General features: G+C 44.0%; 1 protein-coding gene across 3 annotated transcripts in view; it reads left to right on the forward strand.

Moving 5' to 3' along the window:
- The window catches only part of nde1 (nudE neurodevelopment protein 1), a 60,075-nt gene extending 40,528 nt beyond the window's left edge, over positions 1 to 19,547 (forward strand). For 2 of the 3 annotated variants that reach the window (XM_086000798.1, XM_086000800.1), the window contains exons 8-9: positions 12,340 to 12,494; positions 15,728 to 19,547. In XM_086000798.1, coding sequence (XP_085856924.1) covers positions 12,340 to 12,494; positions 15,728 to 15,821 — 249 coding nt within the window. In that variant the 3' untranslated portion in view covers positions 15,822 to 19,547. The remainder of the gene's footprint in view (positions 1 to 12,339; positions 12,495 to 15,727) is intronic. The other variant, XM_086000799.1, reaches the window with a different exon arrangement.
- Positions 19,548 to 22,081: the final 2,534 nt, after the last annotated feature.

Below are 22,081 nucleotides of genomic sequence, written 5' to 3' on the forward strand. Positions count from 1 at the left end.
GTCAACCAAAATTTGATTTTTATTTAAAGGATAGTTGAAGGGATACTGCAGCTCACAAGAACAGTATCTTTGTTTCCCTATTAATTTGTTGTAGCCTGGACCTGTAGATGTATGTATAAACACCAAAGTTTGTATTCAGCTTTGAGCGCCTTTGCTATGGTCTGATACTTTTCTGGATATTTTTGTAAATGATGGAGCTTGTGTACAGAGTATTATAAACTAAATAAATCAATTGTACCATATAACTCCTCCAGTATGCCAATGTTCTGTGACTGTTTACTAATGTGGCATAGTGGTTAGCACGGTTGCCTCACAGCGCCAGGGACCCGGGTTCGAATCCGGCCTCGGGTGACTGTCTGTGTGGAGTTTGCGCATTCTCCCCATGTTTGCGTGGGTTTCCTCCGGGTGCTCCGGTTTCCTCCCACAGTCCAAAGATGTGCGGGTTAGGTTGATTGGCCATGATAAAGTGACCATTAGTGTTAGGGGGATTAAAATATGTGGGGTTACGGGGATCGGGTGGGATATGTGTTGATGCAGGCTCGATGGGCCGAAATGGCCTCTATCTGCACTGTGGGGTTTCTGTGAATGTTCTGTCAATCCACAAACATTTATTGCTGTTAATACTCCTAATTAGCTTATTTTAGTGCTTCAAATGTCACTGGCTGGTACATTTAAAATAGCAAAGAACAGCTGACCCTAATGGCAGAGTTTGGGATAATGCCCAGCAGAGGGGGAAGAAAAGGTATTCCTCCTCATTGTTTCAACTTGCATGCACCAATAGGATTTGCCGTTGTCCTTTGGAATAGAGGAGACGGGCCAATTAACCTGGGCTTACCAGACAGGAGCTATGTGTACAGTAGGCAATTTAACATGCACTTCTTTCTTTGAAAGTAGTTCAGCTATTTATAAAGCTCCCACCAATCCTGTAGTTTGTTGCTCAAAGCTGATTTAAATTTGTTGGGTTTGCTTGTATTGTCGATCTCGGGTGTGGCTGAGAATGAGGTCTTGCCGTGATTTGAATAGAGCAATGTTACTTGACTCCTCCTGGTTTTCTTTTTCATCCCCTCTCCAATAACAACCCTGGGTAGCAATAAATCATTATTTGAAGATTGAACTTTTCTCAAAGAATAAAGACCAAAGCCTGCAGTAGATAATATAACCCTGTTTAGATCAGTTCCTTGCAACAGATAATTCCATGGTTCCAACAGCTCAGGATTTATTTTAGTTCTAAGCCCCGATTTGATTTTCCCTGCAGGGCCAGAAAATTGGTCACCTGACCTTGCGTGACTGATTTGCAGGCAGCCTGATTTATGTTGGCTGATTTGGAGCAAAGGTTCCATGCCAAAATCTCCTGACGCTTGGGCAAGGCTCTGCCCACTGTTGCTACTGCGCACATGGGGGCATTTTTTTTGTTCTTGGATTTCAGTTGCATTTTTTTGGTAATGTTTATTATTTGTTGGGTAGTCCTCCGTTTTTGATTTTTTTTTCCCCTCCTGTGAATACATTGCTTCCTTGTTCTTGGATTTTGCTGACTTTAAAATGACGAGAGGGCGGGTGGCCCATTTTCCAGCCAAGCACTTGCCCCTAGTGGGGCCTCTTTTTTTAAAAAAAACAAAACAAACCCCAAAACTGAGCCTTCCAACTAGTAAATAATTCCTGTGCTGCTGGAATCGTGGACAAGTTGCAAAGAAATGAGGATAGATATTCCTTTTGTGGGGTATGAAATGCATTGCATAACTGCATGCTGAGGAGTGTGAGGGGCCAGCAAAAGCAGCCACAACAATGCCTGATGTATTGTTGACCACATCTGTTACTCATGGGTCCTGTGTTTATCCACTTTCCCCATACGTACCTGGACATATCAGAGGAGACGTGTCTTCGCTACCTCCACTTCAGAAGCTAGACTGCCGCAGCGTTGTGCCAATGCAACATGGCGTCCAAAAAATTAGAGGGAACGTTGGCCATAACCTGCAGAGAACACCTAGATCAGGGATGGTTCATAGAATCTTGCAGCACAGAAGGGGCCATTTGACCCATCATGCTTGTGCTGGCTCTTGAAAAGAGCTATCCAAATAGTCCCGTCCCCTGCCCTTTCCCCATAGCCCTGCAAATTTTTCCCCTTCAAATATTTATCCTATTCCCTTATGAAAGATAATTTAATCTGCTTCTACTACCCTTTCAGACAGTGCATTCAAGATAATATAACACTGCGTTTTATAAAAATAAAAAAAAATTCTACTTGTCGCCCCTTCGCTTCTTTTGCCAATGACCTTCAATCTGTGTCCTATGGTTACCGATCCTTCTGCCAATGGGAACAGTTTCTATCAAAACCCTTCATGATTTTGAGTACCTCTATTAAATCTCCCCTTAACCTTCTCTGTTCTAAGGAGAACACCTCCAGTTTCTCCAAATAACTGAAGTCTTTCGTCACTGGTACCATTCTAGTAAATCTCCTCTACACCCTTTCTCCAAGGGTGGTGTCCAGAATTAGACACAATCTGGGCCCTAACCAATAATTGGAAAAAGATCTAGAGGGGAGATGAGGATTTTTTTGAGTTGTTGGGATCTGGAACACTCTACCTGAAAAGGTGGTGGAAACTGATTCCATAAATGATTTTAAGAGAGAGTTGGGCAGGTACTTGATGAGGAACTTGCAGGGTTATGGGCTAAAAGCGGGGATGTGGGACTAAGCATGACTGAGAGCCAGCACAGGCACAGCTGGCTGAATGATCGTCTCCTGTGCTGCAAGTTTCTATGATTCTATTTATTAAAGTTTAGCATAATTGCCTTGCTGTTGTACTATATGCCTCTGTTTAAAAAGCGAAGGATCCTATGTTTTTTAACAGCCATCTCAACTTGTCCAGCCACCTTCAAGGTTTTGTGTATATGCACCCCTAGGTCTCTGTTCTTGCACCCCCTTTTTAAAATTATACCATTTAGTTTATATTGCCTTTCTTCATTCATCCTACCAAAATGCATCACTTCACACTTCTCTGCATTAAATTGTCTGCCCATTTCACCAGTCCGTCTATGCTCTCCTGAAGTCTGTGGTGCAGTTTAGTTTAGTGTCATCTGCAAACTTTGAAATTGTGCCTTGTATACCCAAGTCCATGTCATTAATAGATATCAAAGCAGTGGTTTGAATACTGACCCCGGGGGACACCACTGTATACCTCCCTCCAATCTGAAAAACAACCATTCACCACTACTCTCTGCTTTGTCTCTTAACCAATTTCGTATCCATGCTGCCACTGCCCCTTTAATCCAGTGGGATTCTATTTTGCTAACGTGTCTATTATGTGGTACTTTATCAAATGACTTTCAACCATACTACCTTCTTCAACCCTCTTGGTTACTTCTGATGTTCCCTAAACTGCGCATCTGTGGTATTTTGAATGGCTTGTGCAGCCCCTTAAAGGGGCCGCGCAGAGCCAAACAAAATTAGGGGGAACATTGGTTACTTCATCAAAAGTCAAACAAGATTTGCCTTTAACAAATCTGTGCTGGCTGCCATTTATTAACCCATATCTTTCCAAGTGACAATTAATTTTGACTGATTAGTGTCTCCAGTTTCCCCATTGGCCTGTAGTCGTCGGGTTTATCACTCTTTGCAATCCTCCAGTCCTCTGGCACCGCACCCATAACTAAGGAGGATTGGAAGATTGTGGCCAGAGCCTCTGCTATCTCCACCCTTGCTTCCCTCTGCAACCTAGGATGCATCCCATCCAAACTGGGTGACTTTTTTTCTACTTTGAGCACTGACCATTGAGTACCTCCTTATCTATTTTTATCCTATCGAATTTATCTACTACCTCCTTTACTGTGACGTTGGCCACATCCTCCTCTTTAGTGAAGCAGATCCAAAGTACTCATTTAGTGCCTCTCCACAAGACCACCTCCTTTTTGGTCCCTAATCTGCCCCACCATCCCTTTGACTGACTATGCTTTTACTATTTATGCTTGTAAAAACCTTTTGGGTTTCCTTTTTTATGTTACCTGCTAATCTATTCTCGTAGAAAGAGTCAGTCTGTACCTGAATGATCTTTCAGATTCCCTTTCAATTCACTGAAATTGGCCCTCTTCCAGTTTCACGTTTGATTGTTCCTCATACTTTTCCATAACTACTCTAAACCTAATACTGTGATTATTTTCCTAAATGCTCCCCCACTGAAACATGCACCACTGCCCTATTTTAATTCCGCAGAGCTAGATCCAGGATTGCTTCCTTCCTCGTTGGGCTGGAAATATACTGATCGAGGTATTCCTCCCCCTCTTTACCCACCACACTTGTTTCCCAGTCTATATTAGGATCGTTAAAGTCCCTAATTATCACTGCTCTATAGTTCTTGCATCTTTCAAACTTGCCAGCAGATTTGTTCCTCTATTTTCTTCCCACTTTTTTATTCATTGATGGGATGTGGGTGTCGCTGGCTAGGCCTGCATTTAGTGCCCATCCCTAATTGCCCTTGAGAAGATGGTGGTGAGCCGCCACCTTGAACCGCTGCAGTTCATATGGTGTAGGTACACCTACAATGCTGTTAGGAAGGGAGTTCCAGGATTTTGGCCCAGCGACAGTGAAGGAACGGCGATACAGGTCCAAGTCCGGATGGTGTGTGGCTTGGAGGGGAACTTGTAGGTGGTGATGTTCCCATGCGTCTGCTGCCCTTGTCCTTCTAAGTGGTAGAGGTCGCGGGTTTGGAAGGTGCTGTTGAAGGAGCTTTGGCGAGTTGCTGCAGTGCATCTTGTAGATGGTACACACTGCAGCCACAGTGTGCCGGTGGTAGAGGGAGTGAGTGTTGAAGGTGGTGGATGGAGTGCCAATCAAGCGGGCTGCTTTATCCTGAATGGTGTCGAGCTTCTTGAGTGTTGTTGGAGCTGCACTCATCCAGGCAAGTGGAGAGTATTCCATCACGCTCCTGACTTGTGCCTTGTAGATGGTGGAAAGGCTTTGGGGAGTCAGGAGGTGAGACACTCGCCGCAGAATTCCCAGCCTCTGGCCTGCTCTTGTAGCCACAGTATTTATATGGCTGGTCCAGTTCAGTTTCTGATCAATGGTAACCCCCAGGATGTTGATAGTGGGAGATTCAGCGATGGTAATGCCATTGACTGTCAAGGGGAGATGGTTAGAGTCTCGCTTGTTGGAGGTGGTCATTGCCTGGCACTTGTGTGGTGCGAATGTTACTTGCCACTTGTCAGCCCAAGTCTGAATGTTGTCTAGGTCTTGCTGCATATGGACGCGGACTGCGTCAGTATCTGACGAGTCTCGAATGGTGCTGAACACTGTGCAATCATCAGCGAACATCCCCACTTCTGACCTTATGATGGAGGGAAGGTCATTGATGGAACAGCTGAAGATGGTTGTGCCTAGGACACTGCCCTGAGGAACTCCTGCAGTGAATGTCATGTGATTGGTGGCCTATAGTACACATCCAACAGCGTAATAGCTTCTCTATTCATTAATTTTGACCCAATAGATTCTGTCTTTGAACCCTCATGTACCTCATCACTTTTCAGTGCTGTAACAGTATCTTTGATCAATACTGCACCCGCCCCCCCTTCTATCTCTCCTGAATACCTTGTAGCCAGGAATTTTAAATTCCTAATCATCCCCTTGTTTGAGCCAGGTCTCGGTTATTGCCACTATATCATTAATCCCATGTGGTAATTTATGCCTACAGCTCACCAACCTTACTAACTACGCTCCATGCATTCCAAACCCCTCCTAGCTTTCATCGCATAACCACCCCCCCCCCCCCCAGTCTAAACCCTCCTATTTCTGAACTATTCTTTATTCTAATGTTTTGCCTCTCCCAGTCCTCTGTGCACCTTCTATCTCCTCTCTCTTGAGCTTCATCCTGGTGCCCCTCCCACTGCCAATTTAATTTCAACCCCCCCCCCCCCCCCCCCCAAAACAGCAACCTCCCCACAAGGACACTGGTCCCATCCCTGTTTGAGGTGCAATCCATCCATCTTGTCCAGGTCCCTCCTACCCCTGAACTGGTCCCAATGCCCCAGGAATCTGAAGTCTTCCCTCCTGCACCATTTCTTCAGCTGCACATTAACTTGCCGTATCTTCTTGCTCCTATACACGCTAGCATGTGGCACTGAGAGTAATCTAGAGATTACCACCACTTGCGGTCCTGCTCTTTAGCGTCCTTGCTGCAGGACCTCAACCCTTTTCTGGGGGGGGGGGGGGGGGTTGTTATGCGATGAAAGCTAGGAGGGGTTTGGAATGCATGGAGCATAGTTAGTAAGGTTGGTGAGCTGTAGGCATAAATTACCACATGGGATTATGATATAGTGGCAATAACCGAGACCTGGCTCAACTCTGACTGCAGGACCTCAACCCTTTTCCTTCTTCTGTCATTAGTTCCAACATGGACCATGACTTCTGGCTGTTCCCAACCCCCCCCCCCCCCCCCACCACCACCAGCAGCATGTTCTACACTCATTCCGTGATCTCCTTTACCCTGACACCTGGGAGACAACACACCATGCTTCTGAGGAGTTTCTCTAATCTCTCCAGGTTAGCACATGTTTTGTCTGGCTATCCCAGGGGGCATCTGCCCCATCAAGCCGTTTGTAGTGAACACGTGTTTCAAACAAAGGACACCTGCTCTGTTTGCAAGTGGTGGCGCATTTTCCTGTGGAAAGAAGGCATCAGGTTGTTAATGGGTGGACATGATGCGCAGATTTCACTGGATGACCAGGTTCCTTCAGTGCAGAGTTGCATATAGTAACTATGTGGCAACTTGAGCAACCCGATGGCCTCTTGGAACAGAGGATTGTATTCAATTATTGTTGAGGTGGTATCTGACTGCAAACGTCATTTATCTAGTAAGTAGCTATAGTACCTTCATTGTGTGGAGATGAGCAAACCTTGGAGCATGGCTCTTAGTAGGGTTAGCAGCCCTGGATGCAGAGGATAGTCTCACTCTGAGAAACTGTAACACCAGAGTAGCAATTTGGCCTCTCTTCTGTTTCTGGCTGCCACAGCCTCCTTTCAAGAAAAGTGTGCTGTGTAATTTTGGCACAGTAAGTGTATGTATCAACGGCAGCAGCTATGTACAGTCCATGAAATTGTACCTCCCTGAAGGTTGAGAGTTTCCAACTTGTGTTTGTGCCAGGCTTTAGGAGATCCCAAAAGAGAAGTGCAAAATTGTGCAATTAACTTTGCCTTTCTCGACGCCATCAAACTTTTTTGGATCGAGTTATACACACACTCAAACGAGGGAGATGCTGAAGGGGAGGGGGGGGCGGTGCGAGACCTAGTTGGGCAAATACATAATTTTTTGCAAGTGCAGGTAGAGCCATAAAGCCCAATAACAGTTTTGGGTTTTATGAATGGATGCATAGAGTACAAGAGTAAAGCGGGATGTAGAGTACAAGAGTAAAGAGGAATGTACAAGACAATAGGCTATAATTTACAGTATTGTGTTCAGTTCTGTTTTGGAAAGGCTTTTGAAGTCATAGAAATCATTGTAGAGTCATGAGGATGATTCTAGGGTTGCAAAACTATAATTGCGAGGAAACCCAAAATACTGAGTCCTTCCACTGGAGTAAAGAAAGCTAAGAGGAGTTTGAAGAAGTTGTTAGTTTTGATTGGATGAATAGAGACTTTATCTCCAGTAGGGAGCTGGTCACGAGGTCATCAATTTAAAATAGTCAGTGAGGTCAAGAGAGATTTCTTTATGCAGAGTTGTTGGAGAATGAAATGTTTTGCTACAGGAAGTAGTTGAGGCAGAGATCATTGTAATTTTAGGGGGAAGAGTGGATACATATTGAAGCAGAGGCTATTGAGAGCAGTGAAGTGGAATTAGTTTTGGCTTGCTATAAATGTAATCTCCCTCATTTGAGAGCTGTTTTCTTGATTCTATGGAGCCAGCTACAGGGGACATGGGTGACTACATTGACTGACTGACTGACTATTTCCCTCCAAATACTTGCATCTGTACTTTTACAAAAGCTAGGTTTCTCTCTCTCTTTTTCTCTCTCTCTCTCTCTTTCCCCCCCCCCCCCCTTAATAGGCCTACTTTCCTTTGGTGCAGCCCCCCCCCCCCCCCCCAATAGGCCTACTTTCCTTTGGTGCAGCCCCCCCCCCCCCCCCAAAAATAGGCCTACTTTCCTTTGGTGCAGCAGGGCCTTGCCAGCAACACCCACATCCCAGGAACAAATGAATAAAAAAGAAATGAGTGTCAGTGCTAGCAACCTATCTCTGCTGTACCATTGTGAACATTCGTCAACTCTTCTGGCACCACCATAAATTACTCTTTAAAAGCTGCAGCTTTGCTGGATTTTCCATTCTTCAGCCAAGTGGGCTACAGGTCAAGCTCTTATACGCCAGTAGCCTATTCAACTTGGAGGGATGGGACTCGCTTTTGAAATTTTGCCTCTGCCTGCACACTCTGCTATCGCTGCAGCTGAGGCTCATGCCCATTTTTCTTGGGCTTCGAGTATTTCTGTCTGCAGGTTTACTTTTTATAATCATTGAGCCCTTTCTTAACCAGATAGTTGTTCAGCTTTTAAAGAATATCAACATTTTATTAACTGCTTTTGCTAAGGAATACTTTCTTATTTGGGTGATGGGGGTGAGTGGCAGAAGATTTCTTCTCAATTGAGACTTGTTAATTAGTTTTTTAAATATCCATGGATCATTGTGATATCTTCCTCTTAAGTGATTTTTTTTTGGAAGGATCCGATGAAATATTTGGATCATGTGGCCATCTGCTCACATGTTTGAGGAACAAAGTTATGATTAGATGTTGCCCTAAATTTTCAGATGATTGCTCCAGACTACCTAAATTAACAGGATTACCCATAATTCTTTTGTATGTAAATATAAGATTCCTGTGGGTCATAAGAATGATCCAACCCTTGAAGTATTGAGGTGGAGGCTGGAGAGTAGCCAGTCCACATGGGAGCCAACAATATAGGATAAGAGCCTGAAATCCTGGTTTGGAATTGGAGAGTAGGAAACCGTTTTGAGCAGGACTTCAAGAATGATGAGCTGCAGATTACTCCCCCAGCTATGTGCTAGGATAGTGAAGGGTAAGAAGATTCAAGGGTTTGTGTGGCTACAGGGGTGGTGTCGGGCAGTGTTTTCAATTTATTGGGCATTGGCACCAATCCTTGGGGAGGGGGGGGAATGAGTTACTCTGCAAATATGGGCTACATTTGAACAGGAAGGGAGCAAATGAACTGGCAAAATGGATAAATAGAAGTGGAGTAATTTAAATTAGGAAGGAAGGGGGCAGAGACAATTGGTGATCAAAAAACATGTAAAGGTAGAAATAGATGAGAAAAATGCACATAATGAATTTAGCAAAAGGATAGCATGCAAAAAGAATAGAGGAGGAAAGGAACAAGATATTTTCTTGAATAAAATATCAAGGAAAAAGGAATAGTGTGACATTAACAAAAGTATGTATTGCAATGCTCAGTGTGGGAAATAAACTTGGGGAATTGGACATAATGTCACAAAGATACAGATTTAATAGAACTAACAAACGGCTGCAAACTAGGCAGGAGTGGAAACTAAACATCTCTAGTTACAATATTTTTAGGAGGTACTGAATAGGTAAAATAGGAGTGGCAATGTTGAAGTAGAGAATACATGCTGTAGAGAGGACTAATTTACACCCACAAGTTTCAGACAGTCAGTGGTTTTATATTAAAGACATAAAAGGGAGGTTGTTACTTTAGTAGAATTGTATCACAGACCCCTGAATTGTAGTAGAGAAAAGGAAATCTGTAGACCAATCTGGGAGAGGAGTAGGAATAACAATTCTAGGAGATTTTAATTATTCCCATTGATTGGGATAGGGAGGGAGATAATGCAGAAAATAATAGAATTCCTATAATGTGTACAGGAGTGTTTCCTCATATGTCTACAAGGAAAGACATTGATCTATTTCATTATTTATAATTAGATCTAGCAAAGAAAGAAAGACTTGCATTTATATAGCGCCTTTCACAACCACTGGACATCTCAAAGCGCTTTACAGCCAATGAAGTACTTTAAAGCATAGTCACTGTTGTAAAATGCGGCAGCCAATTTGCACCCAGCGAGCTCCCACAAACAGCAATGCGATAATGACCAGATCATCTGTTTTTGTTATGTTGATTTGAAGAATAAATATTGGCCAGGACACCGGAGATAACTCCCCTGCTGTTCTTCGAAATAGTGCCATGGGATCTTTTACGTCCACCTGAGAGCAGACGGGGGCCTTGGTTTAACGTCTCATCTGAAAGACAGCACCTTCGACAGTGCAGCACTCCTTCAGCACTGCCTAGATTTTGTGTTCAAGTCCCTGGAGTGGACTTGAACCCACAACCTTCTGACTGAGGCGAGTGTGCTAACCATGAGCCACAGCTGACTCAACGATCAGGTAGTTGAGTTAAATGTGGGTCAGTAACTTGGGAGTCATGACCATAATATGGTAAATTTAAGGTCCAAATAGAAATAAAATCTTCGTACAGAAAAACAGATGTGAATATGGAAGATTTTGGGCGAAATGGAAAGACTGTAGATCAACAGGATATTTTTGTAAAAGGAGACGGCAGAGCATCAGGATAAATGTACACCATTTCAAGTTTCAGAATGTCATGGATCAAGAGATTTGAAACTTGCTGAAATTGAAGAGAGCCTATGGGGCCTAGGGATATGATTAACAGTGAGAAAACTGAGAATACAAGAAAATATGGAAAGAGATCCAAAAAAGAATTGGGAAGGCAAGTCCTGAATTGGTTAAGTGAGATACTATGATGAAAGGAAAGTATTAGAGAAGTTAAGCCACAAAAGGACAATGTTCTGCATGTGAAGAGGGGGTGGTGAATACAATCCTAATCTGAAATTATATTAAGTATAATTTCAAAGTGAAGAACTTCTCTTTATATGTGTAGTGTATATATGCTTCATATTTTGACAGTCTTCCATTGCATTTGGCACTTGGATAGGGTAGTTTTTTTTTTGTTCTTGGCTGAATTTATTTTATTGGACATCTCTAGTTGCTTTGCTTTGAAGGTGCTGATGTGCCACGTCTGAGGCTTTTGGCTCAAATTGAATCTCTACCAGATAATTTTGCTCCTGTTCCCCATCACTACAATCACTTCATTTAGAGAGGAAATACAATTTTGTTTTTCACATTCTACCTAAACGCACGTTTGCTAGTTTAGATTTTTTTTCTAATTTGCTTACAAATGGTTAGTGATGTACTCCTTTTGTGTTGAGCCTTAACTGGGTGTAACCCATTAGGCAGGATACCTACTCTCCTGCTGTTACCATTCAGGCTAATGCACAAAGGATCCCTGATCTCTATCTGCAAGGAAGCTGATTGTGTAGAAGAAGCTAGATTTTGAGGAAGACTACAAAAGCAAGATAAAGTAACAGTTTAAAAATCTGGCGTATTACATGGATTAAACAAATCATTAGATAATTTTAAACTTGGGTAATCCATCTCCTATCCGTATTGAAGGTTATCTAATGTATTTTACAAGATAATTGGTCAGAAACTACCATGTAAATTTAGGATTAACAGCAAAATAGATTCTATGGCCCAGATTTTGCAGTCAGCAGCGAAGGAACGGTGCTTGCTGTTCACTATGCTGGCAGCCATCCACAGGCTTTTGAGCGGCAACTTGCTGTCAGTGTCTGATCTAGTGCAGCGCCCTCTACAGGGAATTTGTGGCATGTGTGAGCAGGAAAAGCAACATTGTGGCTCTTCAACCAATCTGATTTGAATCCTCCAAACAAGCAGAGTCTAAACCAGGAAGTATAAATTAGATTTAAATCCTGTACAGAGAGGGAAAGAAAGATGGGATTGAGAGATGAGAAAAATAACAATTTTTAACAAATTTCTTAACACTAATTACATTCTGAAGGAATTAGACTCCACGCTTGTAAAATTAAATCTTCAGTGCCATTGTTTGGCAGTGATTTATGACTTATCATGCCGTTAAACTCACTTACCTCTGAATGCACCAGCCCTAACTTTTTCTGCCGTGTTTAGTGGATAAGTACAGCAACTTCATGCTGTTTCATAGATTTCAATGTCGAGTCTATTGGCGAAGTACTGTTGTAGCGAAGCTTGTGGAGGAGCAGGGTAGCTCGGACCACAACTTCTGGATTTCAGCATTTAATAGCACATGTGCTCACTGTTGGTCTCACTGTTATTCTCGATGCAAATTCTGAGCCAATATTCAATCTGTAAGCTATGTACATGGAACAACTATGGTGTAAAGATAGTACTTCACTAGATGTTGTTTAAATGATTGTGTTTAACATGCTGAAACATTAAGGGATAGATGTGTAAGTAAATTTTACATTTTATATTTTTACAGGCTCTGGAGTCCAAGCTTGCATCCTGTAGGAATTTTGTCTGGGATCAATCTCCAAACCGTGCAAATCTGCCATCCACTCAGAATGGAAACCGCACAATAAAAGACAGCAATGATAACAGAGTGCCCAATGCCAATCTACCCCAATATGAAAAAGGGTTGGTAAAACCATGTTTTGACAGACTTGCAGTATTTTGAGATGCAGTTACCACAAGTGAACAGCACTTGTGTACAGCTTAAGTGACTGACTGACTAAATTGTTGAATATACAGTATTTTGGAAATTTGGTCAGATCAGCTATATTTAAAAAAAAAAAAAAAAAAAAAAACACTTTCTAAGAACTCCAATGTGCCCAATCAATCTTTAGGAAAAAAAACAACTTGCATTTATATAGTATCTTGAATGCAGAAAAACTCTTGTGCTTCAGAGGCATAAATGAAATCAATGTCAAAGGAGGACCTATTGGGTGGAGTAAGAAAGCGGTCAGAAGTTGGTTTTAAGCAGTGTTTTGAAGGAAATCCAGAGCTTGGGGTCTGGGTGCCTTCAGGGAGGGGGCGGCCCAAGATGCTGGAAGTCGGAGGAGTGAAGAGTATAGGAGAGGCTGCTGTAGTAGTGGAGGTTAGTGATTGGGAGTAGCTAGTCCATGGAGGGACAAGGATGGATAAATTTAAATTTGAGGACTTGGACCCAATGTAAGTCAGTGAGGACACAGGTGATGGGGGAGTGGGACTTGGTGGAGGATGGGATATGGGTAGCAGAGTTATGAATGAGCTGAAGTTTGAGGAGCACGGGAGGCTGAGTAGCAGAGCATTGGTAACTGAGGCACAGGTGAGTTTTGATGGCAGATAAATTGAAAGTCTGCCTCTGCCCCTACGTGTTATGGAGATGGAGTTGGGCAATCTTTGTGATGGAGAGAATATGGTTATGGAAGCTTGAAGTTGAATAAGACAATTGGTTTGAGAACAGTTTGGTTGAGAATGAAGAGGTGTCTATAGGTGGGATGGTGACGGTGGATAGGGTATGGGGTTTCTGGCAGAGCGTGAAGATGGCATGGATATTCTTGTCGTTTAACTGGAGAAATTGCACCCAAGACTGGATGTCTTGACAGCACTGAGCCAATGGAGGGGTTGATGGAGGTAGTGGAGAGGTAGACCTGTGTGTCATTAGCATATATGTGGAAACTGGCTTCATGACTGGATAGTGTTTCTAACATAGATCCTTGGGCTACTTGTGCTGTGGGGTGGGAAGAGAAGCTATTGCTGGCGATGTTTTGGCTAGGATTGGTTTAGTAAGAGTGGAACCAAGCAAGGTAAGTTCCAAGAAGAATGTAAGCGAGACATTGGTGGAGGAGGATGGTTATAGTTGATCACTTTAAAGGATAGAGAGAGGAGGGAGAGGGATAATGCACTGCAGTCATAATCAGAAAATGCCATTTGTGACTGGGTTAGGGCCATTTCAGTGCTGTGGAAGTCGCGGAATCATGATTGGAGAGAATGGCACAGATCTGGGAGACAGCACCATGCTGTAAGAATTTGGAGAACCACTGAAACTTTGCTTTCCGATTGTTATGTTCAATGCCATATTATCATGTTAAATGTAGCTAGTTATGTTGTATCAAATACTTGGATCCTAAGCTGCGATTTGTGCAGTGCTTGTTTATTTCAATGCACGGTCCCTTTAAATTTCTGCGCATGCGCGGTATTTCCAGTGGAAATGCTTGAGTGGCCGGCGCAGGCCCTTGCAAATTACTACACGGCTGAGCCCCTGCGGCTTACGGCACAGCCCAGCCCCTGCAGGTTACTGCGCAGCCGAGCCCCTGCAGATTACTGCGCAACCTGGGACCCTGCCGGTTACTGCGCAGCTGAGCCCCCTGCGCGGGACCCTGGAGGTTGCCACGCAGCTGAGCCCGGGACCCTGCAGGTGGCCGCGCGGCCCAGCCCCCGCGGCGGGACCCTGCAGGTGGCCGCGCGGCCCAGCCCCCGCGGCGGGACCCTGCAGGTGGCCGCGCGGCGGGACCCTGCAGGTGGCCGCGCGGCCCAGCCCCCGCGGCGGGACCCTGCAGGTGGCCGCGCGGCCCCAGCCCCCGCGGCGGGACCCTGCAGGTGGCCGCGCGGCCCAGCCCCCGCGGCGGGACCCTGCAGGTGGCCGCGCGGCCCAGCCCCCGCGGCGGGACCCTGCAGGTGGCCGCGCGGCCCCAGCCCCCGCGGCGGGACCCTGCAGGTGGCCGCGCGGCCCCCGCGGCGGGACCCTGCAGGTGGCCCCCGCGGCGGGACCCTGCAGGTGGCCGCGCGGCCCCCGCGGCGGGACCCTGCAGGTGGCCGCGCGGCCCAGCCCCCGCGGCGGGACCCTGCAGGTGGCCCCGCGGCGGGACCCTGCAGGTGGCCGCGGGACCCTGCCCCCGCGGCGGGACCCTGCAGGTGGCCGCGCGGCCCAGCCCCCGCGGCGGGACCCTGCAGGTGGCCGCGCGGCCCAGCCCCCGCGGCGGGACCCTGCAGGTGGCCGCGCGGCCCCCGCGGCGGGACCCTGCAGGTGGCCGCGCGGCCCCAGCCCCCGCGGCGGGACCCTGCCCCCGCGGCGGGACCCTGCAGGTGGCCGCGCGGCCCCCGCGGCGGGACCCTGCAGGTGGCCGCGCGGCCCCAGCCCCCGCGGCGGGACCCTGCAGGTGGCCGCGCGGCCCCCGCGGCGGGACCCTGCAGGTGGCCGCGCGGCCCAGCCCCCGCGGCGGGACCCTGCAGGTGGCCCCGCGGCGGGACCCTGCAGGTGGCCGCGCGGCCCAGCCCCCGCGGCGGGACCCTGCAGGTGGCCGCGCGGCCCCAGCCCCCGCGGCGGGACCCTGCAGGTGGCCGCGCGGCCCAGCCCCCGCGCGTTACTGCGCAGCTTAGAGGGAACATTGGTCCTGAGGATCCCGGGAAAATTCTCCACAAGTGGGGAAAGTCTGCTGTGTTTGTGCAATCTGTTGGTTTACAAACCCGCTGTCACTGAGCAGTCTGACTGTGACATGGTATCAAATTGTTGGAAATAAACTGCTGCTAATGGTGAAAACCAGCTTTAAATCCTGAATGTTAAAGACAGGACATATTTTTTTTTTTAAGTATTCAAGGTACCAATGGAACATAAGTGCTAGACGAAGAAGGACCATGGTCCCCACCTAATTTGCTTCTACCATCCTGGTAGTCACATGACGCAATGATAATGGAGTTGTTGGCTAATTATGGCCATCAATTGGTCTACAACAGACCCAAACATAAGGCGAGGGAATCTCCTATGGTGGAAAACTTTGGGAACTGTAGGTCCAAAGTAGTCTGTTCCTCTCGAGCATAATGCACTTGCCATATGTCCTGTCTCGTATGCTGTATCCCAAATTATTTTTTGATTTTTGTTGTATTTCCAGGTTAGCCAAAAGGCTGGAGTTTGGAGCACTTGCCTCGAAAGTCTGCGCACAAGCAACTGTGTCACCACAGGGTGTAGTCAAAATCCTGCTCTGAGCATGGTAATTTTTCTTAATTCTTATTTGTAAATGGATATTTTTGTAACCAAGTTCTATAGCTTTCAGTGGGGAAGTTAGTAAAAGAAAAATTCAATTTTTTTTTGCTGGTGCAAATTGAAGTTTTTTTTTGATAAAAGCTAAAAGTAGGTTTTTCTTTCATATTGAAGGTGTTTGGCCCATATTTTATGACTATTTAGAAGCCCTGTTCCACTTGAGACGTGGGATGAAGAGCTTATTAAAGAGGGGGAAGCATAATCAGATAATTGTAAAATGCCAGTTAACAACTGAGTTTCTCTGGCCTCAGTTTTGCACATGTAGGGTTTGAGCTGCATTACAGTAATTGTGTTTCAGCAGAGTCACAGGGAAACTGGCCAATTGGGAAAAATAACAATTCTAAGGAATCAATCTTTACAAATTGACCTTTAAGCGATTATAGCTCACTCATTTGGCTTTTTAGTAACTGGTAGCTTGAACCTTAGCAACTTAGGTATTTTTTTAAAATTTTAAGTTATTAGATCTAAATTATTGAGTCCATTGATTCATATTTAATCCAACATCATAACCACTGGCACATTTAAAATATGGTGGGTCAAGATGTAGGTAGTTCCACATAAACTTGTGGTTACTGCAGGGTCTGTTACATTTATTATTTGATCTCCCTAAGCCATGCAGTGGTGACCTCAATGGTGTGTAGCATTTGACCAGTTTATTTTTCCTAAATACCATAAGACTGGAATTGTGTATCAAGAAAATTGTATACAATGATAATGCCCCAGTGTACAATCTACCTGTTCTGTATATTCTCTGGGCCCTTTTTGGCCGAGGGTTCAAATTGATATCTGTTTATAATTTGTAAGATGCATATTTCACAAATATGTAACTTTTACTTCTGTATACCAATTTATGTAGTATAGTCAAAAATATCTTTCTATATCAATTTAAGGATTGCTTTATGCGTGCTTGTGTTAGCACAGCAGTCAACACTTCCGTTCTCGCCTTTGTAAATATTTAAACTGTTACCTGTTCATCTATCAACTACCCACCCATTGTCAATATCTTTTAAGCTCTCACTGAAGTCCAAATTTGTTCTATTGCTTTAAATGCAAGCCTGTTTCCAAAATTATTTCTGTGCTAAATGCTGCCTTATGCAGAAACTACTCCAAAATATGTAGTGTGTGTGTAGAAATTTTAAAAAACACATTGCGAAATCCATTTACTGTATACTGAACAAGAGTACTTTTTTGTTTCACTGAAAGGACTTTGAACAAGACCCTTAGAATAGAAAGGTTATTGAACTGGTAACTACATTACTAGGTTTAGTTCACAAGTGAATACTCATGATTAATGAGAATTACAGGGACTTTGTCATGAGTGAAATAAACTCTGGTGCGATGCTACTGGTGCACTGTTCTGTTACTATACATCTGTTGCTGCTTATAACTGGCAATTAGTTCAAAAATTGACGTGAGGAAAACAGAATTGACTGAATTTCACGTGGTTCAAAGGAATCTCATTTTGTGTTCCTTTTTTAAAAATTGACTGCACAGGGAAGTGTACCAGGTCAATTGGCTGCTGTCAGTTGGCATGGGTGAGGAGAGGGTTAGAGCTCAAGAGCAGTTTGAATATCAATTTAACCTATCAAGCAGGCTAGTTATGAAGTTCTTGGTATTGACTTGTTTGAGCTGAGAATGACTGCAAAAGTATTAAGTAGATGTAAAAAAAAATGTAGATTGGATAGTGCCTTGATGATCATAGTGCCTTTGATTATGGAAGAGTAGGTTGAGATCCCGTGTTGGTACTAGGTTTGGTTGGTGAGTTGGTACGTACCACTCAATCGGTAAATGTAAAGATTTAATCCTAGTGAATAATAATCTAACTAGCTGCTGATGGACATGAATGAATTTATCTGATGTATCCTACAGGTAGAGCAAGACCCACATCACACATTGATCCTCGCACAAGTAAGCAAATGGCTTGAGCTTTGAGACAATGTGCATCAGCTAAGGGTTTGACCCTTGGGAGGCCTGTCTGGATCCATTGTTAGGATAAAGCCACTACCTAGCAGAAAGAGGGGTTGTTTTCTGGTCAGAAAAGTTGATTAATCAAAGCTAGTAGGTGCATATAGGATCACCATAACCTTTGCTATAATTCTGAAGTCCAATGAAAATTGGAGGAAATCTATCCAGGACCTTCTCTTCCCAAGTGAGGAAAATGCTGTTGAGGGGCAAATCATTGTGCCCTGAAACAAAACTGGTATTTGTATTTTTGCCCAACGCAAACTGGTTTGCATAGGGCCACCCAGTCTTTGGAAGGCAACAGATGCTGTCTCTTGTAGGGACTATTGAGGTAGGGCGGTGGTTCTGTTGAACAAATGACGAGATTGATGGTACCTCTGATGTGAATTTTGTTTGACTGTATGCGGAATGCACTAATGTCTTGTCTCCGTGTACTTGCATTGAGTTTTGGATCCTATAATGGTTTATTCTTGTGCTCATTAATAGATGTTCATGTTGGAGAAAGGAACATTTTCCAGATTTTTGCCCCTTGTGCCTGTATTTGGTTCCCTCTGCACTGCTACTTGGTGCCTTAATTCAAACCTCCAGCATCCTTCATTGCTGTGATGTTTCGATTTTCCATGCCAGGTCTGAGTGAGAGCAAATGTAATGCTAAGTTAGGGTGATTGGTGCCTCTTCTATATTTGACCCATAAGTTCAATAACTTCATAAGGTGATATCCTGCAGAGTAGATGATGTGAATGGTTGTTGGTGGCAGAGAAAATATTCCTGCAATAAAATGAGCTGTACACATGATGAGAGTATACTACAGTATTTTGGCTTGCCAACAGCAGGAGGAAAGTGAGATGGTTGCTGGGGGGATACTGTTGTACTACTGCATTACAAGGGAAATATCAATGCCTGTGATTTTATATCTTCACACCCCCCCTTTATTTTGTAGTACAATATTTCATAAATTATGAAATCACTGGTAGGGACTATGAAAGTAACTAATGGATGTATACTGTTGAAGATTTGGGCAACCATGTCTGTTTTTACAAAACTTTACCATATCCAAGTTTGTAATCCTGCTATGTCTGTAATTTAACTGCATTTCTTAACCAGTCAACTGAAATAAAGTTGATAGCGTTCACATTTGTTTGAATTTTTTTGCATTATTCCAATTTTTCTAATGCGTTTGGGTTTTTCTGTTGCAACAATTTACAACTCCGATCTAATGTTCATATCTCAACACAAGTTGGATGTTTCATCTATGCCATTGTGGATAAAGGCACAAAGCCTAAAAGATTAGAAGATGCCAGGTTCAATTTCTGGTCTCAACCTTTGACTTATTGGTTTTGGGGTGGAGTGTGGTCGGAATTAGGATTCCAGCTCCTGATCTCTACGGTGACTTTTTTGTTGGAAATATGTGGATGTTGGACAGGATCAGGCTCCACTGTAATTCTTCTTGGTGTTACATAATCTGACAACTCTCGTTGTTCGGACTCCTACCTAAAAAAGGCCATGGATCCATACCCAACAAGAATCAATGTCTTCAGGAAGGAGAAAGTTGGCAAGAATACATATCCATCAAGATGGACTCTACCACCTTACAAAATGCAAATGAAAACATTTTTCTCTGTCGATCTCCTGTAATAGACATCCCAATTGCAATTGTATCTTGCTACGATTTTCTGTGCTTTAAATTTAAATCTGGCATTGTGCTTTGAGTTGGTGTTCTCTGGTTTTATAATAAGCTGTGCCATTTAATGTAACTAAATATTCTAACATTCTCCATTTGAACACTGAATTCATACTGCAGTCTAAGGACCAACAGAGTTGAAGCAATATAAATGTGAACTAAGAGTTGTTTCACAGTCTCTGGTTTTTGCATCTTGGAGTAATGGACTTGTCTTGCTTGGGATGGTGGGTTAATCCCTCGCTCAGGTGGCCACAATTCACCAGAGCCTGTTGCCTGAGCTCGATCCGGTTATCAGCCAGTGCTAGCAGCATGCACTTCCAGTAGGTGTTGCTGGATAATCTTCTTCTTCCTTTCCCACCATGGCAAGAATGCGGAGGCCAATTACAACATTCCTATAATTGCCGTGGCTCAGATTGATTCACATAACAGATCACCGATTGTCTTTAGGATCTACAAGGTTTGTATGGCTTACTACATGTAGAAGTTACAACATGGACACGGGTCATTTGACCCAACCACTACATGTCGGCATTTACCCTCCACATGAGCAAATAGTTCTAATCACATTTACCCACCCTGTTCCCATATTCTTCTTGATTCCTTTTCCTTCATCTACCTATCCAATCTAATCTTGAATGTTGATGCAGTTTCTACCTCTACCACTTACCCTGGAAGTGAATTCCACAGCTTCACAACTCAAGAGTTTCCCCTGCCCGCTTCTAAATCTCCTACATTTAATCTTGTATCTATGGTCCCTTGTTCTTGACCCTTCAACTACTGGAAACAGTCTTCTTGTATCAACCCTGCCCACCCATTCAGAATTCTCTTTCCTATCACACCGTAATCTGTTTTTTAATAAGTCTTTTGTATTTGTATTTCCTCATACCAGGCAGCACACTAGTTAATCTGCGTTTAACCCTCATCAAAGCCTCACATCCTTGTGTGGAGCCCAATGCTGCATACAGTACTCCAACTGAGGTCTTAAAGTTTTATATAAGTTCATCATTAGCTTTCATATTCTATACCTTGAGATAAAACTCTAAATTCTATTAGATTATTTACAGCCTTATCAATGTGAGGGGATGCTGTTCATGTTTTGTGAACCTCTTATCAACCCCCCCCGCCCCCCCAAAATAAACCCCTCTTCTTCCACAACAGAGACTACTTGTATTCAGGGTATAATTACTTCTGCATTCTTTTTACCAAATTCGATCACCTCACACTTAGACATTGAATTCCATCTACAGTACTACTTTTTAGTCCATTTCCCCTGTCTTGGCAAAATACCTTTGCAGTTTCCTTTGGTCTTCTAAATAATTACCTGTGCCTCCTATTTTGGTGTAACCCCTTTCTCGGTTCTCTAGATATATGTGAGATGTGGTCTCTGTTGTAGACAGTATTCTATAGTCCAGTAAGGAGATCACTACTACAATGGCTTAATTCTAATTATCTTACTTTATAGTTTTAACATCAGACAGTATAAGAAGATTACAGGTCAATGAACTAAATTAGACATTTGCATGCATTAGAATGAATCTAGACATAATAAACATACATTCTCCATTTACATGGATTCAAAGGAGAATCTGTCCCCGTGTCCAAATTCAAGTGCACTCTTTCGTTGGCGCGCTTAAGTTAGAGCTCATGGTATGTATAATGTCTGCAAGACTTACGACTCCGAACCCCTTCATTGAATATCTTCACGATCACTGAATCCCACTTTGAGTTCTGGATGCAGAGCTACTAATACGAAGGGCGGCGGCCGAGTTTGGAAGCCCGGGACGGGATGCGGCAGCCATTTGCCTCCTGAGCCCTCTTTTCAGAGCTCCTGCCCTCTTCTCTTCCAGTCGCTCTCTGCAGCTTTTCCCCCTCGAAAAACCCGACTCCACCCCTTCCTCCTGGGGTTTCTGCCTGGAGACTGCGCAGCCTCACTGTCTGCAACAGTTGATACTGGTGCAGAATTATGGAAAGTCTGATCTTAGTCACATTGTGTCCTTAAAAGTTCTTGCCGTACCTTCACATGGGCAACTTTAACCCAGGGATTTATAACAATGATAATACAGTGTCTAAGTTAAAGATTGATAACCATACTTAGCGTACATAACATTTCCAGTGGGTATTACACTGGTATTATTTGCAAATTTCAGCACCATTCCTAGACCTATATTCAAATCATTAAAGAACATTGATTTGAGGTGGCCTTAGAACTGAATCCTGGGGAACACCTACAATTCACTTCCAACCATTCTGCAAAACTGCCCAGAACTCCTATTTTCTCCTTTCTAACCAATTGTTAATTCAGTTTGCTCCTCCTTTTAATCTTCTCTTGTGGTACTTTATGAAAAACTTTCCTAAAGTCCATGGACACTAAATCCACTGCATTTTCCCAAATACCGTGTCTGTTACCACCTCAAAGAATTGAGGTTTGACAAACACAACCCTCCCTTTTCAAACACTAATACAATAGCAAAATACAGGAAACTTTGTGCTATCCGGCACCGACGGGACCGAGCTGCTGCTGTTCCCTCAAAACTTCCGGATAGACCAGCGTCAATGTTACCA

The sequence above is a fragment of the Somniosus microcephalus genome, chromosome 11 (assembly GCF_052327205.1).
Source record: "Somniosus microcephalus isolate GS21.2 chromosome 11, FLI_Smic_1.0, whole genome shotgun sequence".
NCBI classification, from domain to species: domain Eukaryota; kingdom Metazoa; phylum Chordata; class Chondrichthyes; order Squaliformes; family Somniosidae; genus Somniosus; species Somniosus microcephalus.